The 24,693-nt window shown below is 39.8% G+C and overlaps 1 protein-coding gene across 10 annotated transcripts in view; it reads right to left on the bottom strand.

The window, feature by feature from the left end:
• Positions 1-6,572: 6,572 nt before the first annotated feature.
• Positions 6,573-24,693, bottom strand: part of plekha7b (pleckstrin homology domain containing, family A member 7b) — an 80,671-nt gene continuing 62,550 nt past the window's right edge. For 5 of the 10 annotated variants that reach the window (XM_028402504.1, XM_028402507.1, XM_028402510.1 and 2 more), the window contains 18 exons: positions 23,973-24,404; positions 23,294-23,834; positions 21,549-21,632; positions 20,107-20,175; positions 17,797-17,868; positions 16,584-16,664; positions 16,336-16,485; positions 15,792-15,893; positions 15,443-15,554; positions 15,038-15,234; positions 14,117-14,308; positions 13,924-14,029; positions 13,753-13,844; positions 12,968-13,180; positions 11,324-11,551; positions 10,868-11,001; positions 10,568-10,716; positions 8,701-8,846 (listed from right to left, as the gene is read on the bottom strand). In XM_028402504.1, the coding sequence (XP_028258305.1) occupies positions 8,701-8,846; positions 10,568-10,716; positions 10,868-11,001; positions 11,324-11,551; positions 12,968-13,180; positions 13,753-13,844; positions 13,924-14,029; positions 14,117-14,308; positions 15,038-15,234; positions 15,443-15,554; positions 15,792-15,893; positions 16,336-16,485; positions 16,584-16,664; positions 17,797-17,868; positions 20,107-20,175; positions 21,549-21,632; positions 23,294-23,834; positions 23,973-24,404 (3,100 nt within the window). Of the gene's footprint in view, positions 7,082-8,700; positions 8,847-10,567; positions 10,717-10,867; positions 11,002-11,323; positions 11,552-12,967; positions 13,181-13,752; positions 13,845-13,923; positions 14,030-14,116; positions 14,309-15,037; positions 15,235-15,442; positions 15,555-15,791; positions 15,894-16,335; positions 16,486-16,583; positions 16,665-17,796; positions 17,869-20,106; positions 20,176-21,548; positions 21,633-23,293; positions 23,835-23,972; positions 24,405-24,693 lie in introns of those variants that run through there. The other 5 variants (XM_028402505.1, XM_028402513.1, XM_028402509.1 and 2 more) reach the window with 4 other exon arrangements.

Genomic DNA, 24,693 nt, shown 5'->3' with positions numbered 1-24,693 from the left:
CTCCTCCTCCCAGACAAGAGATGCGAGAGAGAGAGAGAGAGAGAGAGAGGGAGGGAGAGAGAGAGAGAGAGAGAGAGAGAGGTGGCGAAATAAAAGTGGAGACAGGGAGGATGGTTGTTACTGCCCGCTTTTACTAAGTTTAATAAGCTTGCTTAAATGAACGTCACTTACAGGCTGCAGTGCGACTGCAATGTTGAGGACGCCTTTTTCCCTGAAGAGAAGCTGCACTTTCTTTTAGTGACACTTCTTCGTGTTGTAAGAAGACAAACCAGGCTGTGACCTCTCTCTAACTAACTTCAATGAAAAAAAACATACATTCAGCTGATATTAGAAAATGAGAGCAGGTGAGCGGAACGCTGTAAGAGGCTAAAGAGTTCAGGGAGTAGATGTGTGATACAACAGAATTTATTTGCATTCATTGATTTCGCACTTAAAAATACACCAACACCGCCTTCTCATTATGACTTTCTTATGTTATCCTCTGAGAAACTAATAGTTTCCATTTGCCGTCCAGCCACACGGCTCCAGACCCCTTTTTTTTCAGATTATAACAGATTTCATGGACTGGATGTCACATTATTAATCTTTTTTTTCCTCATTAAAATAATTATTTTTGGCGTATTATCTTATAAAAGAAGTGATCAACACACACATTCTCACCATCCAACGCGTTTTATTTAATGGGAGGACGTCTGTTTATCGCTTGATTGAATTATTGTGTTTTAAAAGACGTGTCAGAGAGGGAGCTTTATTTTAGAGAGATTTTAGAGTCCCACGGCTTGAATTTATACGCCGATTTAAAAAAATAAAATAAAACTTATTAGTAATTTTAAAAAAATAAAATGCTGTCAAGAGGAACATAAGAAAATGCCTTTTCCTCTAAATTAATTTTGTACTTTAGTTTGGGTTTTTTTTGCAATAATGTACATTTATGAAAACAAAATAATTATGATGGCATTCATTAAAATAACTCTTGTGTTTTACAAAATTAAAAAAAAAAAACTATTTGACATCATGATATTGAAGCAATGATCCAGCGGCTGACCCAGGCAGCCCACAGGTTGCGATCACTTGCCATAAGAGGAGCTGTTACAAAGAGGCATTTATCTGTCCTGAATGAGCACATGTTCCTGCTTCTCAGCTGGGCTCAGAGCAGGCCCGCAGATGTCAAACAAAAGAAATGTGTGCACATATCAGAAAACAGAACCAACACCAGCGAGGCAACTGACACAAAAGTTGTAAGCTATAAATCAGCAGCAGCATTTTTTATGACATGCAGAAAAAACAGACAACACATCCCTCAGCCATGCCATATAGTGACACATAATAGAAATCAGAAAGTTACTTACAAAGAGAGGAGACAGCAGGAGAAAATTCTGATTGTTAACAGCAGAGTGACATAGAGCTAAAAGAGGGAGGAGAAGGAGAGAGAGAGGGAGAGGGAGAGAGAGGGGGGGGTACACTCAACCACAACATCGTATCAGCTCAGACTCCTGAGCGCCTGACTCCCCTTTCATTTGAGTCCAGGTGAAGTAAAACACACCTTATCTCAATCTAAGATCATCACAAAGCTGCTGTTTACGCACACATTAATTTATCTGTTCTCTCTTGTAGTTTGAAATACGCAGTGTGTGGTAGGGAGGGCTGTGGTAGCTGGAAAGAAGGGAAAAAAGAAACCTTTATAAAATAAACTTTTCCTGCACTTTGAACTTGACCCCGTTTGATTCTTAGTGTGAATCTAATCATCTCATTTAACAACAGAAGCCGCACGCAGAGTGATGATGAACCTTCTTAATGGTGAAATTCTAAATAAGTCTCTAACAACCCGACTCTGTATTTTCCTTGATGAATCAGAAAGCTGCTATCTGCTGCTCTTCACGGAGCCGACTGTTCCTCTCACCGCCTGGGATGAAACCTGTGTTGGACGTGTCTTATACGCCACCTTTTGGACACTTAGGGAAGTACACACTAAAATCCACATCATAAAAAAAAGACAAAATCGCAGTTTATAGGCCACAGCCTTTTGTTGTCTCATAGTGAACACACACTTGTTTTTAATTAGTTGTATTTCTAAAAATGAATTGGCAGTGCCTCCAAAAACCATTTCTTTAAATCAGCCAGAGACTGATTATGTAAAAATAAGAATACAAAAAGACATGAGTCATTGCAATAATTTATTTAATGACTTCGAACTGCACAAAGCAGGGACAGATGATTGTGCAGATGAGCCAGACAGTTCTCAAAAAACACAAATATAGGATGCTATTTTTACAGATGTGACTGTAATGGCTTCCTCTTTACAGCCTCAGATGGCACAGTGCATGAAGCTTGCACGAAGAGCAAAAAAAAAAAAAAAAGACAGTCCAACTTGTTGGGGGGTAAAGGCAGACACATTTGCATACCCTGTGAGTCTTTGATGCATCTTGAAATTCAAGTCTAGCCCATAAATATTTGAAAAGGAGAGTGCATGAAAATCAACATTTTTGTTACATTAAATTAACATGTGTTCTTCTCCTGTTCTGCATGGTTAATTAGAGAACACCATTCAGTCAGTGAGTGAGGATGAAGGAAGGGGAAGAGTGGGGTGGGGGTGTAGGGGTGTAGGGGTGCTGCTTTGATTACAGTGCAGCCCGAGCAGGTTTCAAAGGTGTGCAGCTGATTCATGCTTAGGCATACAGTGATTAGTATTCTCGACAAGGGTTCGCAATTATCTAAATTATAAAAGAAGATTCTGAAAGTTGTTCTTTTAAACCTTCGACTACGATATTAAACCAGTTAAGGCTAATGTGTCTCTGGACATGAGATATTTTAGCATTCATAAGCAGCGTATTCACAAATAATGATTATTTATACACACTCTGATGCAGTTGTAAGCAGATTAGCATGCCCTGTCTTCAGTTAAGAGTGGATGCTCATAGTGTAATAATGACCATGGTTTGGTTTCCTTTTTGTTTTATTCACCAATGAGAATATGTTCTCAAGCATTAGTGACACATCAGCGAGCCGTGGCCTTACTGGAAGAACATATTGGTTTTACAGTTCATCCATCAGTAATCTGGCTTGTCCTAATTGTCCTGAGTTTCAGCAGCATAACATACTGTACATCCACCTCCACAGATGTAAACAAGCAGAACCTCCACAAAACCAACATGACTTAGTCATTACTGCATTCCAAATGATGCAATTAACTCAAACACTATTTGCATACATGCAAATAAATCCTTCTCTCTCTTTCTCTCTCTCTCCCCCATTTGGACTTGTGCAATGTGGGATGCTCTGTTCTCATTAGATGACCCAAATCCCCTATACATGTAACTCTGGATTTCATCAAAGTTTAGTCAGGATCTAATATTTCCTTTCAAGTTAACAGCAAACCACTGATTAATCATGTTGAAATAAGGGCCGCAACATGCCAATTCTAATTATACAGTTATCAGGGACATCATCGCACAGCCCCGTGCCAGCTGTACTACACATTTACACATATACCACAAACAAAAGCTTGTGAATATTGATCGATAAAGGAGGATGTTTGCACGCCATCATTAGAGGTCCCAGAATATTTCCTCTACAGCAACTAAATAAACAGTTTCATGTGTTCCAGTAAACTCACAATTTCAACTTACAGGACTTCCCTTAAGCAAATAATGCATGTATTAATATGTGTATTACCTTGTTTTATAGATCTTTTCATTGAAGTCACTGAATGTAGAACAGTAAATTTCCCCTAGTTTAGTGTGTGCATGTAGATGCTAGATTAAAAAAGAGGCCCAGGGGCATTTGGTTCATTTACAAGAGCAATTGCTTTTATGTACAAAAAGCCCAATTCACTGTAGGTATTGTAAAAGCCTTCCATTTAAGGAACACAAGACTAATTCATTGTTCAACAGAACACCTTCTCAACTCACACTTAATCATTTATGTTGGAGGAATTGTGTTCTCTTGCTATTTAATGTAGTAAACGTAATATTCAATATTTAACATGTTTATCTCCCAAATGACACCACAATTGAAAAAAGGGTTAAATAATAAAAAAGGTATTGTTTTAAGTTTAAGTGGATACTGCAGCATGACTGTAAGTCAGCCTTCCCTCTATTCTTTTTATAGCGTGCACACACGTTGGGAAGAATATTCAGTGATTCCTAACTCTTCAATTATTCAACAAATTCCATTTCTTACATATTAAAAAATGTACCGTATGTGGGACTTGGAAATGATAAAACAGCATAAAATACTATTTTGAAATCAAAGCACCTATTGCATTGGCTTTCTTGGTTTTGTATTTGTACAATTGGACTACAATCTGGATCCCCACGGTGTGCGTAGCAGGGCACCCCGGCTGCGTTTCCACTGTAGTGTAATCCTCAGACATTCAATGCAAGTAACAATAATATTTATGTGATTGAAATATGTATCACTGGGACTCACTGTCAGATTTCCTTCTCTGTGCGCCTATCATGGGAAAACTGTGAATATGTTACACATGCATTGTGCAGTGTAGTGAACAATATAGATCTGAGAACAAGGTCAGGCTCCTCAGCATGCTGTCAAGAGGCTCGCTTTTGCAAACACAGGGCAGGTAAAAAAAAAAAGTCAAAGCCGAATCAATGTCACTTTCAAGATACTATAAACAGACAGAGGCTCTTACAGGTTAGGATTTTAAATGAAGACATTTTATTTATTATATTTTATTTAAGGTACAAAAACTACTTGACTTGAAAACATCCCTGTCAGGATACCAAGCAGCAGACTCTCCTCCTCTGAAGAAGCATTTCTGAAGCCAGTAAGTATTTAGTAAAGGATTAATGCGGGAGGCCTTGATTGCGTTTAACAGAACAGGACCCAATTAGCATAATAGGCCCTCTTTCATTCTCTTTGAAGTCCAGAGCATAGAATAACAAATGTATATGAACCACCAGCCAAACGTCAATACATGGAAATGCCACAATCCTCAGTGGAGGGTCTTGGGTGATTTTTTTTTTATTTATTTATTTTTTTGCAGGAGGAGGGAAAAACATCCTATTTTATTGCAAAATAAGCAAAACAGAGGATGCGATTGGTCTTCTAGCCACCAGGGCCAGCATGCTCTGTGGGGCCCTGATCCTGGAGGAGAGATGGAAGCAGAGAGAGGATGTGGCTGCCAAAGGGAGGTGCATCCTCCCTCTCAGGTGTTTTTCAAAGCACACCGCGATGCGGATGAGTGAAAGTAATTGCTCTCCAATTAAAAATAAAGATGTCACTTGGGAGGGAGCCGCAAACACAAAGGCTAAGTGAGCAAAAGGGAGGGCGAGGGCACAGTATCCTTTAAAAGGGAGCGCATCACATCCTGGTGTTAATGTGGCGGGGTGATTCATGAGAAATGCAACTTGATAAATATTTGTGTTGAAAACTGCTGTATTTGGTAATAACCGCACAGTTGCAGATTCTATTTAAAAACGTACTCATGCATACATATATTATTTTCCTTTTGAATCAGAAGTTCAATACATGAATTTCTCGGAGGTTTCTTTTACAATTGCAACAGAGACATAGTTCATGATTTAAAGATATGAATTCTGTACTTCAGAATCCGGAGTTATTAGTATCCACCTTCTTGGTTGAAAATACACGGAATTAAAAATGCCCTTTTGAGATGGAAAAAGCTTTGAACTTAAGAAACATTTCAAGAAGCCTCTCCTTTTTTTGTATTGAAAGTTCACCTCCTTTGAGCATGCCATAGTTTGGTTCCTTTTTCAAATAATAGACTCAAGTTTAATAGGTCAAGGCAATCAATGTGAAGGTTCAAAGAGAATCTTGGAGCTATGAAGAGTGCACATTTTGTACTTTTCCTTTGTACATGATTTGAATAAAAACAGTCGATAAACAGAATCAGTGAAATATAATGAAGAACAAAGGCCTGTGCCAGGTTAAAAGATAACAGTTTTAAATGCAGGTCTGGAATTTAAAGAGCAACACTATCCTGCTCCTGCAGTGGAATGCGACCGACCACTCAGAACTCAGACTGAATGACTTTATTGTTCGTCATTATGTCGATTATAACATCTAATGAAGAGCATTAGATGTTTTTTCCCCTTAATGTTGAAGCTATGCCTGCCTCACACTGGAGACTTTTACATCTTTTTCTGCAGTGTGATGCTTTGTTGGTGACTTTGAAACCTTTCTGTGGCCTGTCAGCGGTGACCTTGCCAGTTGTCTAATGTGTGTGCTTCTAACTGGCTGTACAAGATACACAAATGTTGTAGTCTCCGCTTACAATGTTTAAATTCTCATTTTTTTCCACCACAACATCCTCTCCTAGCACAGCCACCGTGTTCTTGTGGTTAATATGCCTTCGAGACTGAGGTAATAGGTCATACTCATTCAAATAAATTTGCTATAAATAATATACAAAGAAGCAAACACTTAAAATAATGAAATAAATACATATGTGAAGGAGCAGATACTGTGTTAATATCTTTAATATTTACCTTTTTTATAAATTTTCATTGTCCAACCCTCCCAAGTCACACAAAAAATATGTGAAAGGTTATTCTTATCCTGATGTAAGCAAAAATAAAATTCATTTTGGCAAGCCTAAAGGAGACTGGCAGTGCTACAGGTACATACATACACATGAGACTTCAAGTGGTTTGGTGTAAGAATAATATTGACAAAAATACTATCATCATGATGCATTTAGTACTGCTTCTTCTTTTGTACCTGAAGAAAAAAAGTTTCCAATATCGATCACACTGCAAGAAAATGCATTTCAGTCATGACAGTGTACAATTCAAAGTGCAATGCCTTGTATAAAACATCTCGTTATCATTGTCAGATTAACATTTGTTAGACACTTCCATGGTTAATAATAAGCACAGCAGCTCCCACGGTAAAGTCTTCTCAGGAAAGTTGCTTTCAGCAGCTTAGGAACATTTTAATGAGTCGATGCTGTGTGAGCCTCAAACAGCAAATGAAATGTTTGCTACTTTTTTCTTTCTATTGCTGTATATAAAGATGTCACAAAAACTTGAAAATCCCATGGAGAATCTGGTGGTTTGTTGTCATCGTGGATTAGCACCTCAGTGTCCAGAAATTGCTTGAGCTGAAAGATAAGAAATGAGTACAAAATAAGAACAAAATAAGCAAAAAGATATCATGCTACAATTTGTAGATTAACCAAATGAATTCTGCTTTGAGATGTTTGGAATAGATTCGAGCTGATTTATAGGGATGCACCCCAGTCAGTACAGAGTTTACAAGAGCTCTGCAGTGGTGAGTGTGTAAAGTAACTTCCATTCAGACAAACTGTAGTAAGTGTATCATTGTAGTGACCTGCAGTTTCAGTGTGTTCATACATCCTCAATACACAGTTTCAGTGTGTGTATTTGGTTTCATTCTTGATTTTATTTCTGACTGAAAGTCAATGGGGAAACCTGATGACTTCTGACACAGTGGAGGGTTTTTTCTGATGAATGACAGCTGCCACACATGATTTTATAAATAGTGTTTACAAATAACTAAACTGTGTGTTCTACAAAATCAAAATGTAGTTTCACAATAATTTAATACACAGCTGGATGTGTGTGGGCACTATAAGCAGCACTGCTTGCTAGAAGAGCCTATATCTTTGTATAAGAAGGGGCAGACTAAAGTAATCACTTTATCTGAGCTGCCAGCCATTTCCTTCCTGTCAAACAACTACAACTGTCATATGTGTCTGGTCTCGTTTACATAAGTAAATGTGATAAAAAAAAGGAGGGGACTGCTCCTTTACGATTGTCAGTAGGTAGTCATGCATTAAAACTCAAAGCTGAATGCACAACATTCAAACACTGAAAGGAAGACAGATTGAATTAGTAGCAGAAAGATGCACCAGAAAAGTGGGGAAAAATGATGATGTGTACATTCAGACATCAATCAGAGCTTTGTGGCTTCAGGCTGAAGTTAGTAGTGACCCCTGAATACATGCAACTGTCATATTAATGCAGCCCTAAACACATGATATATAAAATATTAAAGCCTCACACACAGAACAACAGCAAATGAAAGACCATGCAGATGCACATGTTTGCAAGGAATAAAAAAATCTTATAAAGTATGACACAGTCTTGATACAATAGCTGCACTGTACTGATAGTGGAGGGGTACTGGTCATATAAATTAATTACTAGGAAGTTAATTCAGTGATAAAATATGTTAGCATTGGCTGATTTTTTTTTAAAGTGATAAAGCAGCCTTCTTCTTCCTGTACTTACAGTAACAACAGTGATATTGCACTGTTTGGCTGCCAGGCTACAGATGGGGAGCTAATTGGTGCTGAGGAATACAGCTGTGCCGACTACTGATCTGTCAAGGTGCTAAATCAAAAGGTGTCTCTTTTGTTAATTATACACAATGCTACAAACAGTCGTGCTTGTTTCAGCCCTTTCTTTCCTCAGCCATCCATAAATATTTTGGCAGTGATACAAAAAAAAAAAACAATTTACACACAATTATCACAGTGGGTTGAGCAGACTGCCTGCAGATGTTTGTTTTGATTATAATGGGAGCAGAGGCAGGCTTTTCCTAACCTAGACAAGATGTGTGTTTCCAACAATCACAACAGAGCAGTGAGCGTGCAGAGAGCTGCGAAGCTGAGGATAAGTGGAAAAAAAAAAACATTAACGTCATAAGACATGCAGGTAGCGGCCTTACTTTATTTATATTATTGTTTTTGTCGTGTTAGACAAATGTGTAGTGAATTCCGTTGTTTAGAGGAGAGGGAGGCGCCAGAGATACAGGAGGAAGAGGAGGAGGAGGAGGAGGAGGTGGTGGAGGAGGAGGAGGGGGCGGGGGAGGAGGGTTAGGGAAGTTAACCTGTGGTGGGACTGCAGCGTGAGGAGAGGACAAAAGGAAAAGAGAGAGGACAGAATGTTAGTGTTTAGTCAACCGGAGAGTTTTAAGGCAATATTGAAAACACAGAACAGCGAAGTATCAAACTGTTGAAAGTCTGTCACTATATTTTTTATTGTTTATCTCTCTTTAATGGTTTAGTTTTATTGCTACTCTGGAAAGTCAGCTCAGAGGCCATTTCCTCTAGGTTGAGATTAGATGAGAGCTAAAAAAAATTCACAAATCAAGATAATTGATCTCGTGACACTAAATGAATGGCTGGTTTTATCGCAGCAACCATTTCATCTCATCTCTTGACTCAATGTTGAAAATAAGCAATGCAAAATTCACATACACAGTGAAACTGTGATACCATATATAAATGGTATTAATATTTGTACTATTTTTTACAGTGTCATCAAATATAGAGGACAAGGTTGCAACTCCAAATTCACTGTGAAACAGCATCTGAAATGGCTTATTTACATGATATTTACATTAAGTTTACAAACTCTATGTGCTTTTTTTCACCTTCATGCTGTAACCTGCAATTTTTGTGAAACATTTCAAGATGTCTGATGAGAAAAAAAGCGCATTAGGGAGGTAAATGGGTGTAGTTAATATCTTCCATCACATCAGTCATAAAAAAAACAGCAATGAATAGCTGAAGAGGTACTACACAAAATTTGGGATTTGTTTCAACATCCCTGACAAGTAATTACCCAATGATTTATCAGCTCTGAATAACAAATTAAACAATCAAAAACACCTTTTTAATACATACTGTATGTAATTGCAGTGATAAATATATCTGCTTTCATGGTGGCATTACTGAAGGCTCTCATGCATAATACTGAAAAAAAAGCCTCTTTTAATTTGGGGATTTGAAAGTGCACCGACATCCCTCACTTTAACACCAAAGGGAGAGAAAAGTCATTGATTCAGTCTCCACTGACAAGATGCCACTAGTTATATTCTCTGGCATTTCTCTATGCTGGAAATAATGTTATAATTGTTGACTTTGCTTCACTGTGCATATTAAGCTTCCACATGTGCTGACAGCTTGAGTGTTACTGTGTGTGACAGATATATGTGTGCATAGGTGAGTGTGTGTGTGTGTGTGTGTGTGTGTGTGTGTGTGTGTGTCTCAGCTAGGCATACAGACTGACAATCTGCTGCAGCTACAGTGAAAATTAACTTGCCTGTCTGCTGTGGAGTATGAAAGGGATGAGATGTGAGCGCTGTGTCTTTTATGCAGGTTCAGAGCTGCGTTCAAAGCAGCAGCAGCAATGGTATGCAGATGGAGAGTAGAGTTTGACTGGGTCATTGATCAGCTCACAAAATGGCCTCATCAAGAGATTCCTCCCCTGTCTAAAAGATTCTACACGGATTGCAATTAGAGACCATGTGAGCTCCTAATAAGGAATAATGTTCACTTATTAGGAAATGAACAGCCGTATTGCTCGACTGTGCACCTTACACCCTTCTCATCAATGCAGCATTCTTGAAAGGCTGCTTCCCTCTCTTTATCCCTTTTTTTACCCTAAAAGATGTCAATTTGATGCCAAGATAGATTTCACTCAAACTGCCAGCACTGGTGCCTTTTTTTTACATTTACAGATACAGTAATCATTCATGTGGAATCATTTTTCACTACCTTTACCGATCTACACTCTCAAATGGACAGTAAAACTTTTAAATTACATAAACGACCAACCTGCCACAAGTTTGCTTTTAAGTGAAGCCTCTGAGGCGAGAGCGTAGGACATGGTGATGATCCTCTCCTGCTCCTGTAGCGCTGAGTCCAGTGCCACCAGCCCCACCTCTGGCTTTTCCACAGTCACTGTTGGTGTTATGTTTTGCACACTGTCCCAGAAGAGAAATAAAACCACCAAATTACCAACACACACGTCTTGCTGTACACAGTGAAAGACTGTATTCAAGCGGCTAGATGTAAGAAAATCTAATAATAATACATGAGAAGTTTATTTTAAATTAGTCTGCACTTAAACTCTACCTGGACTTTGCCAAGATGCTTTTGATGCGCTCCACCTTACGATGACGCTCCTCCACCTCCTGAGGACTAAGTGGCTCCTCAGGCTCTGAATCGACATAGCGCTCTGGAATCAAGACTTTCTGAGGCTTGGATAGCTAGAAAACAGACGTAGTGTGTGCACTTAGCCACAAATCTGCTTAAAAATCAGGAATTGTACAAGTAGAGGTAGGCATGAGCAAAATGATAATAGGCAAGGAACTTGCATAGATAGAAGAGGATTTTCATAAACTGTATTTTCAGAGCACTCCATCACTCAAGTGTATTAAAGTTAAATCCTAACTTGTACAGTCTTTATGGTTTAACTTAAAGGAATACATCATGTTTTTGCACTCTTGTGTTCCACCAGCACCAGTAGCCCAATGACTTTGTAATTTCAGTTATCTTCATCAGCTGTACTTCCTAGAAAAGGAAATTTACCTCTTTGCCGAGGTCCAGGTCATAGTCCAGTGGTTCCAGGTCGACCTCGTGGGTGGGGGTGGGTGTAGCCATGGAGCGGAAGGTCAGCCATTCATCAGAGTGCGAGCGGGGTCTCTCTTTGTGCTCTGGAGGTCTTTCCTCCCCCTGGACACTCCTAACTCCCTGAGCCTCCTCCCCCTGCACAGCCCTCTCGAGCAACTGCAGGTCAAACTCCTGCTCTCTCTTCCACTGCACAACGCACACAGGAAAAATACAGACTGTGAAACAAACCCCAGGATGCTGCCATCAAGTCGTCTTGACATACAGTACTATACAACACTTTAGTTATCACTTGCAAAATGAAAAGCCTGCAGAGTGTTTGTGTGTGTTTCACTGTGTGTATGGGTGTGAAGAAGAAAAAAACGGGTACATGCATAGAGTATGCATGCATGCATAAAAAGAAAATAAACACAACATGCTCAACTTCTCTACAACAGTGATAAGAAAGACAGGACAAACAGGAAAGAACGCTTCACTCAAACTGCTGACAGTTCTGCCAAACACACCCTTATCAGTTGCAGTCATGGAGAAAATATAATCAATGAAAAACATGGCAATGAGAGTTCTTCAGAAAATAACTTTTATTTTTGCAAACACATTTTATAAAGTAAGGTTCCTCTAACTAGCATTAATTAGCAGATAAACCCACTGAGCAAACACTGAAATCAATTAGCCTGTGTGCTGATATGAATATCATACAAGGTGTTATCCAAATAAAATGCTTCCTCTCATAAAGTAAATGGGGACACTAGGCCCCAAACCATAAACACTCAGTCAATCTTTATGGACTGCCAAGATGAAGCTGAGATGAGAGGGACTTAAGTAGCTCAGCGTATGAAAATGTTTTGGTCAGTAGAAAATAAGTAGACACTTTCTTTGTCATATACATTCACACACACTCACACTAACAGAGATTAGACACCACAACAGCAGACTTAAACATCTAAATGAGGAGAGACAGGACACACAGTGTGGTAGTATTGTGTTAGAGTGAAATCAACCATAGCCTAAAAATGAGAAGATCACTGATGGAGAGAGATGGACAGTGAAGAACAGTGTTGAATGTGATGGTAGCATGTATCTGAGGTAATTAGTGTGTTATGTGTTTGACAGGCAAGATATATTTATTTCTGCTAATTTTTAGCATCCCATATTTCATGCAATGACATATGTCATCGTCTTTGTGCTACAGTTTGTAAAGCAGAGCCTGTTATCCACTTATCTCTATAGGACTTTTTTTCACATTTCACATTTTAACATGGTACATAAGCCCAAGCACATTTGTAAATAATTCAAATTAATAACGACATTCAGTTATATTGGAAGGTCCTAGTTTTTGCATGTTGGCACGCTGACATTCTTTGCACCTACTGAGCCAACATTAGTATTATTAGAATAACCATTCTTTTTCTACTTTCACAAGTCAAAATGTCTGAAAAGTCTGTAAACAACTTTTTAAATAAGCGCAGTTAGAGTCACAAAGTAAATTATCATACTGCACTATATGGTTTAATCGACTGCACTGAGTGAAGGCATGCATGTAGATCGCCGCTCTCGGTTTGGTTGTCATCATGCAGAAGTGTGATATCTGTTCTAGTAACATACTGATCCCAAGTCTGCGGAGAGCGGGCGCGTCGAGCGCGATGACGAAGAAGAGGCGTGGCGGTCTCCGTGGCTCAGGGTGCGTTTGCGCTGACGGACGAGGGCCTTCTGGTGCCTCTTCATCCTCTCTAGCTGCTCATCAGCACTCATTTTCCCCCTCTGCTGCTGCGCCGGGTCCCCAGAGTACAGACGCTCCAAGGCACTTTTTGGTCTCTCCTGAGAGGGAGGAGGAGGAGGAGGAGGAAGGAAAGTTGACAACAAGAGCAAAAGGTGCAGTGGAAGGCAAAGACAAGAAAGTAAATACAAGCAAACCTCACAGGACAGTAAAACACACAGCAACATTCAAAAGTACAAATAATTATACATTTTTGAAATTTTGATATATGGTCATTTTGTTGGTTATTAGTTCTTATTACTGTTTATCTACAAGATTGTAGTTCTTATTTCAAAATATGTTCTTATATCAAATTTCATCTTAAATCTTAAATTGCATGACAATAAAGACCTTTAGTGGCGTTGTCCCCACTAAAATACTTTTTATTTAATACTCCCCTCACTAACTCCCCACCTGTGAACGCTTCCATGATGGAGCACTTGAGAGAGTCTCAGAAGTATTAATGTGAGCTCCAAATTTCAAAGATTTCAACTCCTGATTAATTCATTCTTGAATATCATTGATGTTGTCAAGAAATGGCGTGACATATTCTTCTATGTCTGTGTATCTGCTGTGACTATTGATCTGCTGTGACTATTGATCTGGGTATTCACTCTGTTCTTTGGAGCCTTACCTTCATGCCAGCTGCTGAGGTCGCTCTTCGGAGGGTCACATATGAGGAAATGCTTGACGACTGATTTACCCTTAGCGAGGAGCCAGCAATTCCTGGGTGGAAGCCAAAAAATATTAAAACACTGCTCTCTTAGTAGTGTAGTTAAAAAGACAAAAAACTAATCCACTCCACCTCTGCTAGGCAGAGTCTGGTAACCTCCATCATGAGCAGACACAAAAACACTGCAGTCTCCAGCTCCCATGAGCTCTGGATCACTTAGGAAAGGCCTAAGTTCCACCTGAGATTCACAGAGAGCTTATGTTAGAGATGCATTCAGACATTACAGCGTACACACATAAAACACATACACACATACTGTATGTACCTTACTGTCTCCATTCGTGTGCTGGCCAGTCTCTCTGTCCCTTTTGCGTTCATCTGACTGTCGTTTGAGGCCGCGTACAGAGGTGTGTCTGATGACTGTCGTCTCCCGGGGCAACGGAGGCACCGCAGGAGGGTGCTCATCAGGACTGTAGAGCTGAGGTAGAGGAGGTCTGGGAGGCACATCTTCCTCACTCTGAAAGAGGATGACTACTGATAAAAGCACGCTATTATTCTAATCAACAGGAGACAGTGACATGCTTTATGTAAGCCAACGCAGGTGAGATAGAGGTAGACTAAACAATGCCTACAGTCGACATTAACATTTAGATTTACATAACATTTACTGTATGTTTTTTAGTACAAAACTTAACATCTGTTTTGTTAAAACTTTCAATAATCAAAAACAAATACATCAATAAATGATTTAATCACCAAAAGATTTATCAATACAGATATTGATTTTCTTTTCTATTTAAATGTCAAATGCATTTATTGGGTTTATTTATGTATTTACAAATGTAATCATTTATGTATCATTTTTTTCTTTGGAGTTCCCCCATTTTTTCCCTCACTGCAATATATGCAAATTAGGGGGCATTTAAAGTGTGCCACGAGGTCAACAATAATAAACATTTACTTCCTGAGTCTTTTTGGCAGTTCTTTCCCTTATATGTATTCACTATATGTGTATCCCTTTTTACATTTTATGAACTAAGCAGTAAATGTATTATTGGGGGGTTAAAAAAAACATATTTATGATCAAATTAGAAAAATTGCCACCACCACTGTTGAAAATTTTAATAGTAGTCTAGTAATTTATGATGATTAATAAATTAATAAATAAATAAATGAAAAATGTGCTGCTAAACTGACGCAGAATAGCATAGAATAAAAATGTATGTCTGTGACAGGGGCCACTTACCCATTTAACCCCACTGATGACAGAGTGGTGTAATGGCTGCTGACTGGGACTGGAGGAGAGCGTAGGGGCGTGGCTGCTGGGGCTGAGGTGGGGGCTGTGCTGCGGCTGATGCTGGGACAATCTCATCTCCATAGCAGACGGGCTCCCAGACACAGAAGGCACTGACGACACCGACACTGAAGGCACAAATTTCCTCTCTGGGGAATTCAGTGTGTATGAACATGTAACATGAATACAAACACACACATGCTGTAAAGACAGTGTTTTCTTTTCCCTGTGGGAACTGTTCAATGCTTTAGCACAGAGCATATAGCTAAGAGCTATAATGATAAGACACAGTAGCAAGAACAGCTGGTTCAATATGTATCACACAGTCAGCTTGTAGCTGGCTTTGTGCAGTCTCACCTGGGTTGGTGACAGAGGAGATAGTGACTTTGTAGTTGGCTTTACTGGTGCTGAGGCCTGCAATGACATCCTCAATCCTCCACAGCTCCTTTCTGATCTGGACCTTTTCTTGCTGTTCAAAGAACCACAAACACATTAACACATTTTCTTTTTTGTAAACTTACTCCTGCAGAGCTTTTTGCCAAAATACATATTTTAATTTGAATCTGATGCGGGATCTTCTAAAAAGATATGAACCACTTATAAAACCTGCTTTTCCTGTGCATATGAAATCAGCAGTTGATCTTTACTATCAACACCATCTGTGAAAGTGACTGCTTGAGTTCACAGAGATGACAGAGTCACAGACCTGAGACAGATCGCTGCGGGTCATCTGTCCCTGAAGGGCTGACTTGAGCCAGTCTACATCTTTCTCCAGCTGGCTGTACTCATTCCATGCATTCTCCATCTCCTGTAGAACAAAACATAACACACCTCATGTGGCAGTAAGGTGTTCAAAGCTGGACTCTTCTGATGCTACTTTAACGGGTTTATGCTCAACCAGCGTGTTTACTTTCATCTTGTCTTGCGGTTTATTTTGTGTTCTTTTAAAACCCGGCTTTTTCACTTTAGCACTAAATATTTTGAATATTAGTGAACATGTTAAGCAAATCATTTTCTGCGATTGGCAGAGAAAGCTTCCCATAAGTTTGTCTGTAGTATCAGGTTTGTCCCCGAAGACTCATTCTGATAGTGACAGTCAACCTGAAACAATGTGCCCGTTACAGAAACCATCAAAAAGGAACAGCTAAAATTAGAAGAGAACAACTTGTCAACATACAGTGCACAGAGTGTAGAAGCATGAAGAGGTTTTTTATTGTAAGTATAATGAACTGTTGCAGTTTGGGTCTTACTGTGGAGAGTTGGGAGATTTCAGCTCTGATGTGGACCACGTCCTCTTGTAGTAATTTTTGCTGATAAGCAATTTTCTCAGCATGAGCCGGCTGATCTCTGTACTCCTCCATCTGCTGGTGGGAAACATCCAGCACAGACTCCAACTTGTCCTACAGAGGGACATGAAAGACACTGTCATAGCATTACAAGGACCATGTACAGACCACACTTAAAGAGCTACTTTATATACAGTGTGTAAGGCAAAAACCTTATCTTCCTTCAAAGTGCGTATTCTGGTCTCTAGTTCTTGCAGAATCTTGTCTTGTTCACACAGTCGACTTAATTTCACCTACAAAAAAAAGACGTTGAAATAATAAAAACACAGGAAAACAAAGGATGCTGCCCATATCTACATCGACTTTATTTTATCCACTGTTTACTTGCACTGAATACAGAGGAGAAAAAATACGAGGATGATAAGATACAGCATCTGTTTACAACACAGACGGACTCCATTCTTGTCTTCATTCAACAGTATTCTACAGTGCAGCCAGATGAGACAAATTGATCGTCTACTGTAGTCTCCTCTGCCTGTCAATAAGGCTCATCTATGTAAAAAGCCCCAAGGAATTCCTCTCATCAGCGCAGTGAGAAATATCAAAAGGCTCTATACTGTCTAGTTTGGGGGCAAGAGCTGGTAATACCCATTATGAGTAATCATAATCAAAAATCCATATTTTCAAATTCACTTTTGGAGAAAGCCGTGTTTACTGAGAGTGACAGATTTGTTTTCCCAGAAATGGGTTATGTGTTTGTGAAAACAACATAAGGCTGCCTAGTTCACAGTCTTTCTCACACAGTGCATTTTTTTTCTCAGATCTATTTATCATTCTGTTCAATTAATAATTAAGCTGTTTTTATTTTGCTGCCATATATTGTTGTTTTTAATTGCATGAAATATTCATTGTTCAGACAAATTTACTGGCAATTTCTTATAAATTGTTAAAGTGGAACAATGCTAATGATGAAAAGCCAGGACATCCATCTTATTTACCTCTATTCAGCAGAAAACAAAGCATGAGAAAAGCAGGATCAGGCTAATCAAACTGAAAAATTTAACAGCTCAACATCTAAAACTCCCATTACATGTATTTTTCCCTTTAAATTGGAAGGAGGAAAATAAAAGCTGTGGTCGATACTCTCAGGCCCTCGTGGTGCAGTGTGGAAGGGTGTCCCCACAGTGTTGCATCGTACATACGTTCCCGTCTCTCTGCACCCTCTTGTTTACCACAACTTAAGGACACACACACACAGACAAACCGCACTAAAACACACAGTAAAGTCAGACTAAAGTCAGCCGTTTCTTTGTAGTGGATTGTCAGAAGTTGGAAATGGAGATCTTAAAGAATAAGAAAAGACGGATAAACAGGGTGCTTATCTGTCTGTTTCTGTAAACCCTGAGAACATAATGATTCACTTACATCTGCGTCACTCTCTGCTATTTTCACAGGCCTTGATGGTCTTTCTTTTTTTAAACTCTCACGTCCAGTAACCTGAAATATTATAATAGTCATTAATAAATTAAAATGTTTAATAACACTACTGAAAATAACATTGATATTAATAATCTCAATTATATGTGAAGCATACAGCGAGACTGCTGAATGAAATTGTGAACAAAGAAAACATGAGCTGGGGGAAAAAAAGCTTTGTGCTTGAAGCTGAGCGAAAACACGTTTGTGTATAAGAGTTTCTGCATCTTTGTGTTTTGAAATGGAAAAAAAAACAATAATTATATAAATAAATAAAAAACCCAAAACTGCTCTTTCCTTGCTCATTATTACTGTCTATTAAACAAGAAGGATATTTTCTTTAAATCATGTTTGTTTGACTTTTAAAATCAGTGTGTCTTTAATGTTGAACTGTGAAGTTATTAGGGCCTCTAATTTCATTTAAATGTGGAAAGTGGGCATGTACAGTCTATATATAGAATAGACTACATTAAGGTGTCAGATTTATTTTGTAAGTTCATAAGTTTGAATTAATTTAGAAAGAATAAAGTATGAAATAACACCCAACATGGAGTGGCATACAGTACATATCGTAATATATATCTAGAGAGCGATGATTGATGGGCCATTAACCCGAGGTGTCTTTATTACATGTGTGGTTTTAAGGCAGAGAGCTTGAAGTCAATAGCTTTTGTATATATCATGGTAAATAAAATTCAGTCATGTCAATCCATCCAACAGTTAGTGAGATATTTTAATCAGTCAAATCAAATTTAGCAAGGTTAAATAAATGTGTCTGGATTTTAGTTTTCCTTTGTATATTACTTCCATTATACGTGTAAAACAATAATACTTCTTCTATTGTTGTTTTAGTTATGATGTTTCTCTCATAATTAGTGTAACACTATGTACAGAACATATAGAGATGGTCAGTCTGAGCGTCCCAGCCAGACATTTTCCAGATAAGTGAGAATTTGTCGACCTTTTTCAGTCACAGTTAGTGATGCATAGAGCTACAAAGTGTGGGTGGATTATTCATGAGACGCCCACACTCAGAATCACCACACCCAACGCAGCAGTCAGGAGAAGTGTGACCGGGAAACTTGGTTAAAGGGCTATTCCTTTTATTTTACATGTCAAAGTCAATTACTATAAATCCTATAAGGGAAGCTTAATAATGTATTCTGTGGTTGTAGAGGGATCTTTCTCAAGTGTGGGAAAATTATTCAAGTGTTCACCAGGATTCCTTTTCTTAGGTTAGGAAATATTATGACAGTCTCATACATGAGGGGCACTGAGATAAAGGATGTCTGTTCAGAAGTATCAATCATCAACCATCAGTACTAGTTACCACAATGAAACTAGAGGCCCTAGAACACATCGCAATCAATATCTGTTTATTTCTCAAAGAGCACAGTTGGGTCATTTCTTTTACTCTAAGGGGCAAAACAAAAGCAAAGTGAAGGTTTCAAATAGACATTCACTGAAATGCTAAATGGCATGCACGGAAGCCCTGTTCCATTCCAACCTCCTTCTAGTCATCTCAAATCTCATAACAGCGACGAAGCATTGCATGGTGGATGATCAGATGGAGGAATTCATGTGCAAAATCCAGCATAATCTCCAGAGATGCATCACATTCCATTTGAAAAGCAGGTCTAGTTCACTTTGTATGCACACCATCCTTACATTCCAACAATACCCAAAACTTGATGTGGGGTTTTCAAACTCATTGTGTACTGAAACGATCATCGGGTCAATACTTTGGATCTGTTTTGAAACAGGAAATGGAGAGGTGTTACAGGCTGTGTTGAACCTTACTGGATGACTGCCCTCCATTCCAAAACATTTTATTTTCCACTGATGCAATGTGGTGTTAAACATACAAATCAATTAGGATCAAATGCTTTGCACAGCTGTGAATGGGATATTTGGCAATAGCTAGTTAAATACAGCAGAGGAGAGGGGAGGCAGTTTCCCTACTTCTAACACTACCATAGGGAATGAAGCACACATGACTTATTTTAGAAACAGTCATGTGGTTGTGAAACTTTATACTATTCATCAGATTATTAATGCAACAAATAGCATTTACACAATAAGAAGACAGTTAAAAGACTTCCATCAGGAGGAGACAATAAAAAGCACAGCGCAGAACAGAGGACAGACAGGGACAGAGGAAACGGGGAGGCAGATGTCAGAGGCAGCAGCAGGAAAACCAGATTGCAGTCCAGAGAGGGGAGATGAAGAAGAGGATGAAAAGGATAAAGTGGCATTTACTTTGTTGGAGCCCACCTTCAGATCTAGATACTCCAGGTCCTTCTTCAGTTGTATGTAAGTATCATCAGCCTTTGAATGAGCAGGGGAGAGATAAATCATTTGGAATGAAGCTGCAAAGGATAATGGGTGACCAGATGAATCCTGAGGCCTTTATTTGCTGTTTAAGCTTTGCTAACAGAACTTTAATTAACTTGCTCTCAATTACAGTGTTCATCTACCTCAGTATTTTTATCTACAGTTAGTAAAGCCAAACTCTAATTAAGTGATCATGTAGTCTCTGAGCTGGTTTAATGCCTCGTGTTTGACCTCATACACAACTGAGCAACGCAGCTTTTGTGCATGACATGTGGTCAAACCGAGCGTTTATATTTCTTCATAAGCATGGAGAATGGCCAGAGGATGGTTGGATGTCAGAAACTGGGTGGAGTCGTCATTACTGAGCACCATTGCAGCTTCGCTGTGGTCGGTTTGTTTTAGAGCAATGTACTTTTTTATTTTACAGATTCTGGCCCGATGGCTGCTTCAGAATGATAACACCAAGAACAAAAGATTCATCCAGCACTCAGATATCTGGATAAAATGTGCTCATGTATTTTTTTTTCTTTTTTTTTTGTAGATGTAGAAAAAAATATATGTATTAATGGGTAGTATGAAATACAAGCACAGTAGTCAGGCAACATGCTTCAAATATGGGATATCATTTTTTACAAATATCACACAAGGCTGTGACAGTAAGTGAAAACTACAAACATAGAAGTTTGATACAGTCCATGCCAACATGGCTGCATAAACAAAACAATTGAGCCATACAAACAGTCTTTCAGAATGACAGGGAGTAATGTAGGGGACTAACAGGGGCAGTGGGGGGGGGCACAATGCACTAGCAGGAGATGCATTAGCACTGCCTTAGGGAAGTATGAGGGTCCCTGACCTGCATGCTGGGGCCTAGAAGGCCGTTGTGCTGGTACTGCTGCAGGTGTGCGAACGCATTGCTGGGGCTTTGCACACCAGCCATCTTGGCCTGGTGTCTCCGAAGCTGAATTAGGAGCAGAGTCAGCTCCTCTGGCTGCAGCCAAGCCCAAGTTTAAGGGCCAGAGGCCAGTGAAAGCACAGAGGGATGAGAGAAAATATTTGATAACCATCTGGGCATTACAATGGCTGAGTTATAGTTGCTGAGAGAGCCAAGTGGTAGAAAGGCCAGTGTGCTGCTGCTTCTATTCATGTTCTCACTTGGAGGAAGGACATATTGGATTTATTAAAGCTGACAACACAGAAAAACATTATATGGTATAACAATTAAACCAGCTACAAAATCAGTGAGCTCTGATGAACCTGTTCAATTCTTGATTTTATGGACCGGCTTTTCTGTACTACTACATAACAGGCATGTTAAATAATGGCACATTATTAAGTTATGTAGTTACAGTAAAAGAGGATCATACCGTTTTTCCATGCAAGCTGGGAGCACTGACAGTGTGTGTGATGTAGCCCATGGCAGGAACGGACCTCCTCTCTAACTGCGAAGTCTGTGGAGAAAACGCAATTTATGGGCTTGTTATTACAGATTTTATAGGATCCAATCAAACAGAATGACTAATCCACTAAATAATCATCAATGGTGTGAGAGGTGGATGACTGTATCACACTGAATTAAAGTTAAACCATTGCCTCCAAGTCTGCAAACAAATCTGACGACACAGCAGATTTATTTTTTTTCATCTATCCCTTTCTCCCTTTCATCAGTCCTCCTCTTATTCGAAACAAGGTGCGCCCTGAGTTTGAGATGCTACAGGGCTTAGAAAATTTGACGTTTTTGCTTAACACACAGAATTAGCAAAAACCAGGCCCACTACAGAACCTTAAAAGGACACAAACAACAAGAGATTTAATTAACTACACATAAATTATACTAAACCTGCTTTCTTAAAATAACATTTGTTTGCTACCAGCAAGAGAAGCACTGTAAGCCATTCCCTCTGAGATTCCCATGCCATAATTTTTTTGCTGTATAATAGGTTTTTTATTTAAATGCAAGATCAGAAGAAAGAGACCGCCGCTGATGTTTGAGATACAGTAGAGATGTTTATAGGGTGCTGAGGAGCCCTGGGCAAATTGGATTAGCTGCTAATAAAACATACTTCTTAATGATATTCCACAGAGGCATACAGATTGCTATTACTTAAGCGTACTCTAGCCAGAGAACACTATCAGCCTCAAAGATGCTGGGTGCACCAAAACTAAGTGTCGACTAAATTTAGTTCCCATCCCAAACATCGCTCTTGCACAGTCACTGTGGCTACCTTTGTTATAAATGTATGTTCCTCTAAAGAGGTTTCCATAATTGTGCATCGCTCTGTTTTATAGTTGTAATTAGTGTCTTGACACTTGGGTGACTGATGGAGGAAACAGAGCGTCTGTGACACTTTGTTTACTTGTGCAGGGCCAACGGGTTGGTTACAAGGCTTGTGTGTGCTGGCAAATGTGGTGATGGTTTGGAGGGAGATCTTTTCACATGTGGAGGGTGTGGTCAGGAGACAGCGTAGGGTGTGGATAACAGGACGTCCCCTCGCTCCGTCTCCTGTGGCGGCAGTGGTGCTGTCTGAGCACTGCGACGGTTTAAGGGAACGGCAGAGTTTTGAGTCACATATGCTCACACCACCTGTGGAGCGGGCCTGGGTGTGGACTGTGTGAATCTGCAGATGATTCACATGAGAATCAAAGTGTGTGCTGGAAAGTTGGAGCCTTCTCATGCTCCTCATGCTAATCTTCCCATGGTGTTCCTGTGTGTGAGCTCACAACATCAATACACACCTCACATCCACTATCCGAAGCTACCGTGAGAATGGGACCTTTTGTTATTCAGCTCACTGCATGTGACCAATGACAGGCTACTGATGTTTGCTGTGGGCTAGTATTACAGCTCCAATGACTGACTATCACTATGGCTGGCATATGAGTGTAGCTTACGATGAGTGTGAACACTCACTTATCACTCTTATTTTTCCACCTAAATAGCCCTGTTCCCAGCTTTACATGACACAAACTACTACAAAGATTTCTAGAAAACATTAAATTGATAATCAAATTAATGGCTAATCTAATTTATGTTGATCGATGAATAAATGACTCAATAACTTATTTCAGACTCAGGGCAAACCACCTTTTTTCTTATGTGTAAGTGTCGTACCTGAGAAAGATGTGCACAAAAATGGCCGGGGGAGTTTGATCTTGTGCTGTCCCCAGGAGCAATTTCATCCAGGGGCCTGACTGTGCGTCTGTCTGAAGGCGTGTGTGGCCTGCGTGGGGACAGTGGTTTGAAAGAGGGGGGCACTGATGGTGGGACTTCACATGGTGATGGAGGGACAGAGATGGAGCGTGGCATCTCCACAGTAACTCTGAAGGACGAAGAGTCTGTAAAGTTAGGCCCAGTGTAGATAGGAGCGGTGGGGCTGCCATGGCGGAACTGCTGCCTCTGCTGCCACTCATACAACTGCCATACCATCCCCTCCTTGGAGGCCATTCGCTCATCGGTGGACATACGGAAGTGGCTGAGGCGGTCGTGGGCGTACTTATAGTCACTTGGCAGGTTGCATGTTGCAGGAGGTGAGCTGCTGCCAGATGGGAGACGGGGGGACTTTGGCAATGACTGATAGGTGATGTCTGCTGTGCTGCATTTGGGTTTTAGAGGAGGAGTTCGTTGAGGGAGGTTGTACTCAGCAGAGGAAGCACTGTTACACAGAGACACAAAAAGGTCTTGTAATAGCCACTAGAGGGAGCCAGTTATTCAAGGATGTTCAACACTAGCCAAGCTACTGCCATAGAGAAAGGTGAGGTGATGCACAATGACTGTGTGAAGGCAAACTGACCTTTTTGGTGGGTCCCCTTTTTGAACTTTGACCCACTGCTCCACCTGAGCCAGCGTGTTCTTCCTCTGCACGTGTTTTTCTGGATCTGTCCTCGAAACAAAACTCCTCTGGTAGACAAGATTTCCATTTTGTTCTGGTGGTAGAGCCACTTGGATCACAGTCTGCTGTCCACTTTTGTGACTGGCACCATTGACAGCATCTGGAGACAGTCTTTCTACTCTTTCCTGTGGGGCTGACTGACTGACTTTCCCCTGAATCTCTAATCCATACCTCACCTCATCTGCATGAGCCAGTCTGATACCATTGTTCTGGATTTCCTCTCTATCTGTCCTTTGAATGCTTTCTGACTGACTGACTGAGTTCTGGTTGAGGTGGATGTGGTTGGTCTGTGGGACTGCCTGCTGTGCAGTCTTCTCTGGTTTCTCCACCTCTCTGTGGAAAAGTGAAACAAGATGATTAAGTAAATTAACAAAAAGTCATATAAAAATGAAATGAGCTGCTTTGGATACACTGGTCTTGAATGACAAAGAGCATGAGCTCAAATGTTATTACACTTACAATTATTTGACCGTCATTTAATTCCACTTCTTGACAATTTAGTATGATGAAGTGCAGCACTATTGTTGAAGCAAGGGATTACACAGCATTAAACAGTGAAATGAGAACACAATGGGCACTTCAATTAACCTTAACTGAACCTAAAGGTAATTTTCTAATCCAT

The sequence above is a fragment of the Parambassis ranga genome, chromosome 3, assembly GCF_900634625.1.
Source record: "Parambassis ranga chromosome 3, fParRan2.1, whole genome shotgun sequence".
NCBI lineage: Eukaryota > Metazoa > Chordata > Actinopteri > Ambassidae > Parambassis > Parambassis ranga.
This window is presented reverse-complemented; position numbering and strand designations above follow the sequence as displayed.